Here is a 13,397-nt window from a genome sequence, read left to right on the forward strand (position 1 = left end):
AACAAAGAACAAAGCACAATATAGCACAAGTACAGGCCCGTTCAGTCCTCCTAGTCTGCGCCACCATATTTTGTCCTTCCATGCTAAAATTGTCTTTGCTTGCAGAATCCATATCCCTCTGTTCCTTCCTAAGAATTTGTTTGTCCAGTGCTTCTTGAATGCTGCTACTGTATCCCTACAGGATATTGGAAAGACTCGAGGTCAGTTTGATCTCCAGATGTAAGGAGGGATATACTGGCATTCGAAGCAGGCAGATATCTGGGATGAAAGTGCTATCTTTGAGGAACAGTGTAATAGGTTGGGACTCCTCTCATTGGATTCTGAAAGAATGAGGGATGAACTTATTGCAACATAAGATTCTGACGGGGCGCACGTCTAAATCTAGGAGGCACAGTCTTAAATGGGAGATGAGGAGGAATTTCTTCTTTCACAGAATCATTTAGTTTTGAAGCAAACTATTCCAGAGAGCAGCAGAGGCTGGGCCATTTAATATACTCAACACGGACACATTTTTGAAGTACAAAGGGCTATAGGGAACAGACAGTTAAAAGCTATAATCAGACCAGCTAAGATTTTACTGGATGGTGGAGCAGGCTCCAGGGGCTGAATGGCACATGTCCATTTACAACATCTTATATCCCACTTCAGCACAGTGGCATGATTTTAACCGATCAGAAGATGCACCGCAGCAACTTGTCAAGGCTTTGACTGAACCTTCAAAACCTGCCACCTCCAATGTCAGTGGCACACAGCAACAACGCTGCCTGCGCATTCTCTCCAAGCCATGCACCATCTTGATGTCGAACTATATCACTGTTCCTTCATTGTCACTGGGCCTAAATCCTGGAATTCCTTCCTGAGTTGCACCGAGTGTGTCCCTAGGGCCGCAACAGTTCAGAAAGAACTCAACACCACCTTCTCCAGGACAATAATTTCTGCCCAGCCAGTGAAATCCAACCTTCTTGGAAGAGAAATTTGAAAGAGAGAATAGTGGGTTAAACTGCAATTGCTAATGTGACATAAAGAACAAAAAGGAGGACTGAAATCAGCACAGCTATGATGGATGAGAGGATCTGAGACAGGAGACCAGAACTATAGATCAGGGCGAGATCATGGAGTAAGGAGAATTTTGCAGTCAATTGGTTGGATTAGAGGAAATCTTGAGATGAACAAAGCCACAACTAAAAAACTTCACCCCTCATTCCACAATGTGACAGCATTCCAAAGTCTCACACAAACAAAGAAGTACCTAATGTTAGGCTACAGTAATACCACACACACACACAAAATGTTTCTTGACCTTAAAATTAAATCTGAAATATTTCTAGTAGGATCATGAGAACATTCCTAACAGCTGGAACGTAGAAAAGTTGAGAGATTTGGAATAACCTTCATGCCTTGGGGAAGGGCTGTACAAACTGCATTCTTTAGGGAACTGCTTTTAATAGAAACCAGCTGAACAAACTGAAAGAAACATATCGAGGAGGGTTAAGACTAACTGCTTTCAGTTAAACATGGCATCAGTTGGAGGCTTCTTATATAGAGACATGAGTTGCCGATTAGCTACAGCTTCAGTGTTACATTCAGGCCAGAATACCTCATACTTCAGAGATGACCAAGTGGGGTGCTTTAACTGTTGCTGAAACAAATCTGTTTTTACTCATCAGACACAAGCTATTTTCAGAGGATTGGATCCTCAGAATGAGTTAACTGTTTCCACAGATTTGTTTATTCAATCCACGTGGAAAAGAGAGATGCCAAACGTTTTCTCATTATTGGGAACAGTGTTCATGTTGCAATTAATTGCTCAGGCAACTACTTAAGGGAATTTCTTTTTTCACAGCTTCTCAACTCTTGTTATCATCCAGTGTTACTGAGCATTTTCACAACAAACCTCAAAAAACCTTTTAAAGTCTAGGAGGAGATTTAAGGAATGGGTCATGAGGTGCAGAGAAAGCAGTCAAGCAACTGGATCTTTAAGAAACAATTGAGCAAGTTTCCACTTTGAGTTTCAAAATAGTTTCTTCAGCAACCATCCTCTATTGTGCTCTGATTAACACTGAGCATTTCTGTGATTCGTTCCTTCAATTAGGCTGCAAATGGACTTCAATCAAAATAAAGACAAATACAAACGGAAATTGCAAAGGGACCAAGCAGCCCCTCCAGTGGCCAAATGGAAAAAGACGAATGATAACTACAGACCTGTCAGCTTGACATCAATAGTGGGACACCTAATGGGGGCCCTAATATGGGATAAGGTAAATGTATGCTGGCAGAAAAATAAATTAGTCCTAGACAGTCAAGTGGCTTTGCCAATGGTAAGGCACGTCTGACAAGTTTAACTGGCTTCTTTGACAAGCAAGTGAATGAGGGTGGCTCTGTGGTTGTTGTGTATTTGGACTTTCAGAAAGTATTGGGTGCCACATGGCAGGTTGGTTAGCAAATTAGAAATGTTTTAGATTGATGGGTCCTTGGGAGCATGGATTAGAAGCTGGCTAAAAGATAGGAAACAGATGGTAGGTACAGATGGGCATTTCTCATGCAGTAGACAAGTTGAAGGCGGTGTTCCCCAGGGATCCATGTTAGGATCCGTGCTTTTTCTGATTTATTCAAATGCGTGGGAGATGGCTGTTGAGGGCAAAATCTCCAAATTTTCAGCTGATACTAAGCTAGGGAGAATGGGGAACTATGAGGATGACACTGAGTGACTTCAAAGGGATATTGACTAGTTGGCCAAATGTGCAGACTCCTGGCAGATGCATTTCAATGGAGAGAAATGTGAGGTCATGCATTTTGATAGAAGAAACATAGAGAGAGATAATACAGAATCAATGGTCCAACTTTGAGGGAAATATAGGAGCGGAGAGACCTTGAAGTCCACGTACATGATTCTCTGAAGGTGGCATTGCAAGTTGAAACAGTTAAGAAGGTTTATAGGAGCCTTTGATTTATAAATAGAGGCATAGTGTATAAAAGTGAGTATGTGATACTGTACCTCTCCAAAGTATCAGTCAGACCACATTTGGAGTACTGCGTCCAGCTCTAGGCACCTTAATTGAGGAAGAATGTTAAAGGTCTGGACAGTGTTCAAAGGAGATTTACTAGAATGATACCAGGAACGAGGGATTTTAGATACAAGGAAAGATTAGAGGGATTGGGCTGATTCTCCTTGAGGCAAAGATTAAGAAGTGACCTTATTGAAGTATTCAAAATTATTAACAATTTTGACAGGGTAAAGAAGGATTTCTGTTTCTGCTCATTGGTATATCAGTAACTAGGACTCACAATTTCAAGATTGTCAGCAAGAGAGCTTACAGTGTGATGTGGAGAAATTTCTTTACTCAGAGTTGTAAGGAATTGGATTGTGCTGCGTGGGAGAGTGGCAGAGGTGGATTCCATCGAAGGTTTCAAAGGTGAGCTGGATATATTTGAAAGTGATAAATTTAGAAGATTACAGAGATAGGGCTGGAAAATGGGACTAGCTGGATAGCTCTTCTATGATGGATCAAATGACCTCCTTCTGTACTACAAAATTCTATGACTCCATATCAAACAAAAATGCAGAGATTGTGATTGTGAAGTGAAATAAACTATGATAATTGAATTGCAGGATGAATAAAATTTACAGTTTCATTAATAGCCTTACAAGTCTTACAATAACTGCTGTTATCTGCTCTTAACATTCCACTGTTGAAAGAGGTATATGTCTGTAACATAAATATGCAGAATAAAAAAAGATTATTTTTATTTCTACATACTTATGTTTATATTCTCCTGCAGTTCTTCCTTTGGGCGGGAGCCCTTGAGATGTATCTCATGTGGGAACTGGCAACACCCCCTAACACACCAGGCCACCAACTTAGAACAGCGCTTGCAACTCTTCCCATCTTCACACTGTGATCACTGCCTCTACCTCTTTTAAAAGATATCCAATCACCCTGACAGAAGTAAAAAACCAGGAGCACTTACTTTCCCACATCAAGGATTGTGGAAATTCTGGAATCTCTTTCTCACCATCTCCCTGCCACAACAAAAAAAAAAGGGGACTGTCACTGGTTTATAATCCTTGTTCCTACCAGACTGTGGGTGCCTTGGTATCACATGAACTGCAACGGTTCAAGGCAGTTCACAACCCACCTGCTCAAGGGCAATTAGGGATAAGTGACGCAGGCTGCCAGTGATGAGAAGAAAGGGAGAGTCAGATTAAATCTTCTGGACCAAAATCAATTTTATTGAGTTAGCAAGCAAAGAAATAAGGTGTGCAAGTGGAGTTGAGAGAGAAATCTGTCATGATCCAACTGCAAACAGTGCAAACTGGTTGAATAATTTAATCCTGCTCCTCGGTCAAATCTGTATCCTGGTCACTGCCTTGCTTCGATTTGCCTTCAATGCTCCATCTACCGGCTGGAATGAGGAACAAATGATAATGGGCCACTATAAATGGCTCACACTATTAACTTGTTGCCTATCTACTTTAATCAGTTACCTTCAAAGGCTGGTGTTAGTTTTCAAAACTCAACTTGGCTTGCTTAAGTAAGAAGAAAATGAGGTCATTTTGAATTTTCTTTTATTCACTCGTGGGACGTGAGCTGGGTCATTCCCCACTCAGCAAGAGAAAGCGCTGCTGAGCTGAATTTTGTATTTTCTACTCCTCCTCCCTTTTAGGCAACATTGCAAGAAATAGAAGAATCAAAATACAACTGCCTTGAATGCTGCTGTAAATGTGGTTGAGACTGTCCCTACTCCTCCACAGATACCACCAGGGTTGTACTTATCCAACTTGCCGGAGCAGTGAATACAGTTGGTGTCGAGAAATTTTATTTTATCATCTTCTCAACTTTGTTGGTTGGACAGGATTTCTTTTCACTCTGTGGGCTAACATCTGTCTTTTGTATGTGTCAAAACCATTCGTGACAGTGTCTTTTGCTTGTTGGAATCTTACCTTCTAAGTCCCAGACATAACGATTGACATTGAAATCTGGCCCAAAGAAGGGCATAGGTTATTGTCCAGCTGGGTTCTAGACTGCTAGAAACAGTAAAACAGATGTGGATCTTAATTCAAGACTGCATCCCAAACGTACAAAGTCACATAAGGTAAGTTTTGAGAAGCCATGAAAAGTAGATCATTATTTAAATCATTATTTAGATCATCGCTTGAATCTCCATAGTATACATGGCTATAGGCCAAGTGCTGCAAAATGGATTTAGAGTGGAAAGGTGGCTGATGACCAGCATGGACACGATGTGCCAAAGGGGCCTCGTTCCATGCTGTAAAACTCAATGTCTTTATAATTGTGCTTATCTGCCGATATTCTTTACCACATGTAGGGGGTTTTGGTTCTCAGTAGACTGTGCAACCGTTGTTCACAAAATTAAGCTTTGAGAAGTACACTTGAAAAAATCAAATTGGTTATTTGAGAATTCTGACTGTTTAGTGTAACACCAATGAGCTACTGCACAATAACTTGCTGCTACAACAACAACAACAGAAAAATGCTAAGGAGAACAAATAAACAGAAATTTGTTTTGCACCTGAAATGAAGCTCTGGTCAATTGCTCCTCAATGCAAACTAAGAGAGACAAAAGCTGCCTAGCAGATGCTGTGTCCTTCCCCTGATGTGCAGTCTGCCCCTAACTTTCCATTTTGTTGTTAGCAGAGATTTGAGGAACTGCACTTACTGATAAAGCATTTGTGAGGCCCATTAGCCGGGCGATTGCAGCATTCAGCAGGAAATCCTCTGTCATGTAAGCAGTTACCTAAACACATTCAAAAAGCAAAGGAAACAAAATTAAAAACAATTGTTGGCAGCATTTGTCCAGCCCAATGCAATCTGCAGACATCTGTCCCCTCTCCAAAATGCAAACAAACCTTTGTACAGCTCGACCCTCTGATCAAGAATGCAAATAATTGCAATCTGTTTATTATTGTAAAGCAGCGTGTGGGGTTCCAATCAAAGTGCTTTCACGCAAGCAAGCCAGAGTAGTTAACTATTGCTCATCTGAGCCCAGAGGTTAAAACGCAAGATCAACTCATTCTAAAATGGTGCACTGAGAGTAGCATGAACCTTGCACTGCTCCTGAGATTCAGGATTATTTCTAGATTTACATCTAGAGTTCTACATAGATAGGAAAGCTTTGTAGGGATATGGGCCAAGCGCAGGTAGGTGGGACTAGTTTAGTTTGGGATTATGGTCAACATGGACTGATTGGACCGAAGGGTCCATTTCCGTGCTGTATTACACTGATTCTGTAACTAAGCTACGCTAAAGTCAGAGATCAACTCAACAAAAGCTTGGGGAACATCCCTTTCCTGGTGCATGCCGAATGGAATTGCCTGGAGAGCTCACTGCAAAGCAATCTGCACCCCTGCTTCCATGCAGTGTAAATTGTAGTTCCCTTTAAGAGGTGAGATTATTGCAATTCCTTCCTGACATGTGCATGATAAAAAGCTTCAACAATATGTCCCTGTTTTCAGCAATGTGGTAAAAATTGTTTTTCAAACTATTTATTCTTGGAATGAAATTCTGTTCTGGGTCGGTGAATGTGGGACCTGACAGGTGAGTCACAGTTTTTAATTTCTCGGTGAAGGTGTGGAAAAAGACAATGGTTCAATCATTGGAACTGGTTTTTATTTCTCCCAGGTGAATTGCCTCCTCCCGCCAAAAGCTTTGCTGTCAGTTTTCTTCCTGAAGGTGCCAACGCCACATTAAGCTTTAGCTCCAAATGCATTTCACAGACTGGAAGATGGTGAACGTAACTCCTTTATGCAAAAAGGGAGTGAGACAGAAAGCAGGAAAATAGAATCCAGGCAAGGATCTCTCAGCTAGAAATGTTAGAGGCTAGCAAAAAATAAATTATAGCAGGTCACTTGGACAACTTCAGAGTAATCATGCAGAGTTAACATGGTCTTGTGAAAGCGAAATCAAGTTTGATCTATCTATTTGGTTCATCTCTGTCCTTTAGTGAAAAACATCTGCTGGCATTACCTGGTTTGAGCCAACATGCAACGCCAGACCCACAGCAATGTGTTGACTACCTCCTGAAATAGCCAAACGAGCCATTGCATTCAAGGGGAATTAGGTTTGGGCAACCAATGCTGGCCTGGCCAATGACGCCCACATCCCATTAAAGAATAAACAAGAAAAATAAATAAATCCATGGGAATCCCAATCCAATCTCTCACCATAAACCAGCGAGCGACATGGTGGCCAAATGCAATGCCACAGTTCAGATCAACTAACTCCAGTACAATACACACTAATGTGAGCACCTGCCTGACCTGTCTGGTCATAAGCCTGAACATATTCCATAGACAGTATATATCTGTTAACTTAGTTTTCTTATTCATTCTCTACCTTCCGACCACCATTTATTGTCATTTCTCCCCTGACTAAGCCGACTCCCAATATCTCAGACAGGAAGCAAAGGCTACAGGTAACTTGACAATGTTGGACAAAAATGATCTACATTGCAAAATGCAATTACATGCAAGATGAGACAGCGCGCGCCGATTTTAAACATAAAAACATTCCCTCCAACCACTCAGATGGACGCAAGGCCGAAGTGGCTTCTAGACTGGTTGATCACAAAATGGTTGCTCAGTTTTAGCCGTTGGAGGGGCAAAAAACAGTACAATCACAGATTTATTACTGTGCAGAAAGCCATTTGGCCCATCATGTCTGTACTGGCTCTCCAACTTCGCTTTGGCTATCTCCTACCATCTCGCCATAACCCTGAGCACTGTTCCTTTTCTGAATTCTCTTTTGAATCCTTCAATTGGAGCTGCCTCCATCACACTTCCAGGCAGTCCATTCCAGCCTTAAACCACTCATTGCATGAAAATGCTTTTTCGCGTACTGCTTTCGCGTTTTTCTCCCTCAAGATTCCAAATACAACGGAACAGCTTGTAAACTTGTAATTACTGCTCCATGAAATTGAGGTAATCAGCTCCAACACTAAAAAAAAAACTTAAACAAAAAGCAGCTCTTACAGCCACGATTTTCTCTGCCAGAGGAGATGGTGGAGGCCGGTAAAATTACAACATGCCAAAAAACATCTGGATGGGTACATAAATAGGAAGGTTTAGAGGGATATGGGCCAAGTGCTGGCAAATGGAACTAGATTTGGTTAGGATATCTAATGGGCATGGACTAGTTGGATCGAAGGATCTGTTTCTGTGCTGTACATCTCTATGACCCTTTCTCCAGATACTCTGAATCTTTGCCCACTCGTTCTCCTTGCTTTCCTGAGTGGGAATAGTTTCTCTCCACATAGTCTCTGGGACAGTGATGTGAACGAGGAGTTTTAGCTGCTGTTTTTCCTATTCTCTTCAATCAAGTTCAGTCAAGCTGTGCACCAAGTGCCAACTAAAGCAAGTGGGCAGGTAATTGGTCCCAGAAGGTTTCATATCTCCACTTGTTAACACCAGGTTCTGATGAACTGGTGCAATTTGATCCATTTGTACTGATGCTGCTGGTCAGTTTTCTACCTCACTGACGCACAGGGCCTTTGAACAGAGGCAAGGGAAGGGGAGAGGGTACAGCAGCTGAGAAAAGGTGAGGGGGCAGGGTCTATCAACAAAGGAGGGGAGATAGGAAAAATCCAGGGAAATCAAAGTAAGGGAGACGGGTGGGAGGGGGGGGTGGTGTGTGTGTGTGTGAGGTAAGCAACAGGACTAAGAGATGTGGGGGATTGGAGAACGCGGAGTCAAGGTAAGGGAGGATGGATTGGAGGAGAAGGGAGTCCCAGTTAGAGGGTGGGGAAGGGGGGAGTTAAGGAAAGGCAGGAGTGTACATGGAGGGGTGAGGGTCGAATGAAGTGAGATGAGGAGAGGAAGAATGGCCTTGGAAGCTAACTTTCTTAATGGGTCAGTGCAGGAGAGCTCTCGGTTGAAGGGAGTCGAGTGCAAACCAGGTCACTATTTCTGCCCAGTGTTTAGTGCATGGTAGGTGAGGGCGAGAGAGAAGGAAGAGGATTCTCCCTCATGCCTGTGCTCACGGAGGGAGGAGTCACCATCTCTCTGCTCAGGAGCAGAGGGGCGGAATGCTCCAATGAAGTCCGACATGCCTATTCAAGGCTCAGGAGGTAACTCCAACCATCTGTTTGGGAAGAAAGGGTTGCTGTGCTCTGTGTTGTTCACTCAGCTGAGGTGATGCGGCTCTCATGTGTAAAAGCCCCCTCGTGGAGTCTTTAAGAATTTAACTTCAGATACATCTACTGCTTCCCAAAGCAAAGTTCAGCACACGGATGATCAGTGGAAAGCTGATCAATCTTTAGAACTTGCCTTGGTGACACTCCATTGCATTAACACTGCCACCTACAGGCGCGCAAGTCTCAGGTATTCAGTGGATGCAAAGTTTCTTGCCTCCCTGGGGAACTTTCTGTACAAGAGGTTCCCGATTTACAAATGTCCAACATACGAATGTTTCCTGTCCTTCCAACAGATTTGGAATGACATTATCACAACATTTACAGCACAGAAACTGACTACTCAATCCGACAGGCCTACACTCATCTTTATACAGCACTTGGGCCTTCATTCATCCCTTTTCAGCTCATACCACAAGAATCTCCAATTATTCCTTTTCCGTCACGTTTTAACTAGTATCTCCCAGAATACATCTAAGTTATTCATCTCGGTCTTTGTAGCAGGTTTCTCTGTTAAATTCCCTGTGCTAAACAAAGAGCAAGGATTGTTTATTAAATACACTTGTCACAATACACAACTAAATAAAGTGCCCTGATTTTGGCAATTAACAGTCATTAGCTTGGTTGTTAGTGCCACATTTGTGATTTTCCTGCTTGTAGCTTGACAGATGTGCCTGTTCGGAGGTATGACTCAGTCCCTCTTACCTCCTCAAAAGCAGGTCACTTCAGAGGAGATCTCACTTGCTTCTTTTTCTACATAGGGGAGACCAAATGTAAACTAAAGGAATGCTTCACCGAGCATCTCAGCCAGGCCCAGCCTGACCTTCCAGTCACCGCCCATTTCAATCTTCCCTCTCACTCCTTCTCCAACATGACCATCCTCAGCCTCCACCATTGCCTCAGTGAATCAGACTGCAAATGGGAGTAACAGCCCGGAGGACTCAACATTAGGTTCTCCAATTTTAAATAATGTCCCCATGCATCCCCCCCCTTTCCCTTTCCATCCCTCTGACTGACCCTTCCTTCCAGCTACCAACCGGACACATCCTTCCTATCAACCAACCAGGACGGACCCACCACCTGCGTTCACCTATTACTACCTCACCATTCCACCCCTCTCCCTACCCAAAACCCCCTCACTGCTTTATCTGCAGCTCCCCTTATCCCTGCCTCCGATCCTGAAGAAGGGTTAACACCCGAAACGTTGACTTTTCCACCTCCTGATGCTGCCTGGCTTGTTGTGTTCTTCCAGCCTCTTGTTTAGCTACTTTAGATTCCAGCATCTGCCTTTTTTTTGCCTCTTTCCACTAGGGGCAGTTTTTGGGGTGGAGAGCGGGTTAAAGACAGCAAGTAAATGCACACACACACTCCACTCCTCACCAGCTTGTGCTACATTACTGCACAGTCACCAGTCATGACCGAATAACTAAGACTAAGCTCAGACTGCTGGAGTTTGTAGTCAGTTTTACTTTTTGAGGTGAAGGACGACAATGATGATGATGGCTGGCCTTCGGATTTTGGGATGTTTCACAGCTTCTTTCTGTTAATGATCTCTTACTCCTTAAGGATGCGAAAATAATCGATCCACATAAACAGAACTGGAAACATCAATTTTCAAAGAGATTCATTGCTCTCAGAGGGAAAGAAGGAATTTAGAGTTGGATAGATCTTTGACAGATGAAGGCCTCAGAGGCTATGGGAGAGGGCAAATGAGAGAGTAGAATTAAGGCCACTACCAAATCAGTCATGATCCTACTGGAAAGCAGAGCAGGCTCAAAGGGCTGAATGGCCTCTCCTCCTACTCTTGCTTTCCTAGCGATTGGAGCCTTTCTGTGATGTGAGACCCATCAACAGAATTCAACTACTCCAGGTTCTAGGCGTAGACATGCAAAAAGGGCAGCCATGCATCCAGCAAGATAGACAGGCAATTACCTGTGACACGGTGTAGTTTTTGAACTGCCATATTTTCTTGGCTTCGTCTTTCTCGTTTTTGTTCAGCAGGTCAGAACTAGGGGTCACTCCTGCACTGCGAGCGGCGATCAGCTTTGTTACCAGAGCCCACAGTCGGACTTGCCACCTCAGTACTCCAGGAATGGTATCCGCTGGATGAAAAGAGAAAAGTGTTTTTTCAATTCTTTCATGAGAGGTGCCATTACTGGTGAGGCCAACATTTGTTGCCAAACCCCAATTACCCTTGAACTGAGTGATTCCTCACCACTTTTATTTGGAGTGGGGGGTGGGCTGGACAAAAGGGGTCAACTTGTGTGCTCAAACTGAAGGATGTTAAAATGCAGGTATGGAGCACTTGCCCAATTCAGACATTAGTGATGATAAAGGATCCGACCATCAGGCACAGCAGGCACATCTGCAGAAAGAAGGCTTTGCTACTGTGCTCCAGAAAGATGCCTTTAACAAACTTGGTCAACAGCCCAGTGCAATATATTCAGCTTTCAACATGAGCAAATCCATCAGGAATGACTGGGGATTTTGCGTTAATTTCAGGGTCCTTAATCTAAGGACCATTTTTAACGTGATTGCGACTGACTGTATTACCTTATAATATATTGGAACCCACCATCACGCAGATGGAAGACACTTTGACTTGATTACTCAGCTACAGATTGTAATCCAACTGTTAATGTTGAAAGGAGGGTGTGCCTTAAGTACGTACTTCTTAAAGAATGTCTTCTAAACTCTATTTTAATCTCTTTTTTAATAAAAAGAGTGCAATGAATTGCACTTAAAGCCAACAGTTTGTTTTCATAGTGCAAGGTGGAAGTTTATTTAAAAATCTGCAATCGCGCTCTCCTCCCGAAAGGGGAATCATCTTGATTGAAATTTCACTGGGCGAAGCCCTGGAAAATTATTTCCCAACAGCACTGTGGTGTTCCGACATCCCAAGGGCAGCAGCTGTTTAAGGCGGCAGCTCACCAACACCTTCACCAAGGATAATAGAGATGGGCACTAAATGCCAGCCCAGTCAGAGACACCCACATCCCCTAAGCTCGGACCCAGGGCTGAGAGAGATGGTACATCATGGTCTAATAACTGGGATCTGAGGACCCCTGTTTTGCTGGGACCAGGGGCACGGTGGACCAGAAACTGCACTGGAGCGGTTCAATCCCAGCCCCTGACATAAGAGAAATATTAAAAGAAAATAAAAAAAATCAGTCTTCACTTTGCTCAGGGAGCATAGCCAATTCTCAGGTGATAGCGACATTGTGTCAGACCCTGTCGGTATCACGTTTCTCTGTGTTCTGTTGACAACAACAACTCAGTTTTGTATTTGCGGTAAGTACAAAGCATAGCTACCTGTCAAAATACAGACTTCAATTCAAATCTCCCCATTAAAAGGCCAGCCCTCTACTGCTGTCACCATCACTCTAGCTGCAAACAATGATAAAATAGCTAGGCAGAAAAACAGGGTTAGAGGTGGAAAGGGAAAGATGAATGAAAACGTATTCCTTTCCTGAACTCTGTCTGAGTCCTGGAATGGCTTCCTATGGTGCCATAATGACTTGCGACACAGTCTTTTTTTTTGTCAATGAGTTGATACGATTAGCTCAGTTGGCTGAACAGCTGATACGGCATTGCAGAGTGACGCTAACAGCATGGGCTCAGTTCCCACGGTTACCTACTGACTGAGGTTACCGTAAAGTATGCTCCTTCAGAAACATCCCCCCGCTTGCCAGAGGCCCGCAGACATCTCAGTTTAAACCACCACCCGTCGCTTCTCGCTAATGATCGGATCACAGTTAGCACCATCGCAGCCCTATGGTCCAGTCGGATTATGGTGACTTTTACACCGGAGTGTATTGAAAAGGTGCTACTGTGCAAAACAATTTTACTGCAGGGCATCAGTCCCTTACTTTTCACGTCCCACAGAATATCCTGTTGAGGGGGGGCTGCATACAGGATGTACAGGCGTACAGTGTCAATCCCATACTTCTGGATCATTTCTGCTGGGTCGACGCCATTGTGTTTGGACTTGCTCATTTTTTCCCAGGTGATCTGCAATTTTTCAGAAGTGCCAGCATGGAGAGGGTCAGGACCTGGAAGGGGAAAAGAAAACAGCGACAAGAGAAAAGTCAATAAAATTACTTGTATCACACTGAATCTGTTGGTTATGAGCTGCCCAAAACAATGCCAACTTCACAACTGTAAAACAGATCACACCCATTCACTGGGAAGAATTAACCCTGACACAAAGGACCTTTGTGGCTGACTGTCTGAACTAGAGTCAAAGCACA

General features: G+C 43.3%; 1 protein-coding gene across 4 annotated transcripts in view; it reads right to left on the reverse strand.

The window, feature by feature from the left end:
* lars2 (leucyl-tRNA synthetase 2, mitochondrial) overlaps positions 1 to 13,397 on the reverse strand; it is a 116,153-nt gene that overhangs the window by 26,810 nt on the left and 75,946 nt on the right. For 3 of the 4 annotated variants that reach the window (XM_043719579.2, XM_043719580.2, XM_087978485.1), the window contains 3 exons: positions 13,017 to 13,199; positions 11,080 to 11,249; positions 5,680 to 5,757 (listed from right to left, as the gene is read on the reverse strand). In XM_043719579.2, coding sequence (XP_043575514.2) covers positions 5,680 to 5,757; positions 11,080 to 11,249; positions 13,017 to 13,199 — 431 coding nt within the window. Of the gene's footprint in view, positions 1 to 4,942; positions 5,027 to 5,679; positions 5,758 to 11,079; positions 11,250 to 13,016; positions 13,200 to 13,397 lie in introns of all 4 variants that reach the window. The other variant, XM_087978486.1, reaches the window with a different exon arrangement.

Source organism: Chiloscyllium plagiosum, unplaced genomic scaffold (genome assembly GCF_037043375.1).
Source record: "Chiloscyllium plagiosum isolate Xiang-an unplaced genomic scaffold, Cpla_swu_hap1 HiC_scaffold_34, whole genome shotgun sequence".
Classification (NCBI taxonomy): Eukaryota; Metazoa; Chordata; class Chondrichthyes; order Orectolobiformes; family Hemiscylliidae; genus Chiloscyllium; species Chiloscyllium plagiosum.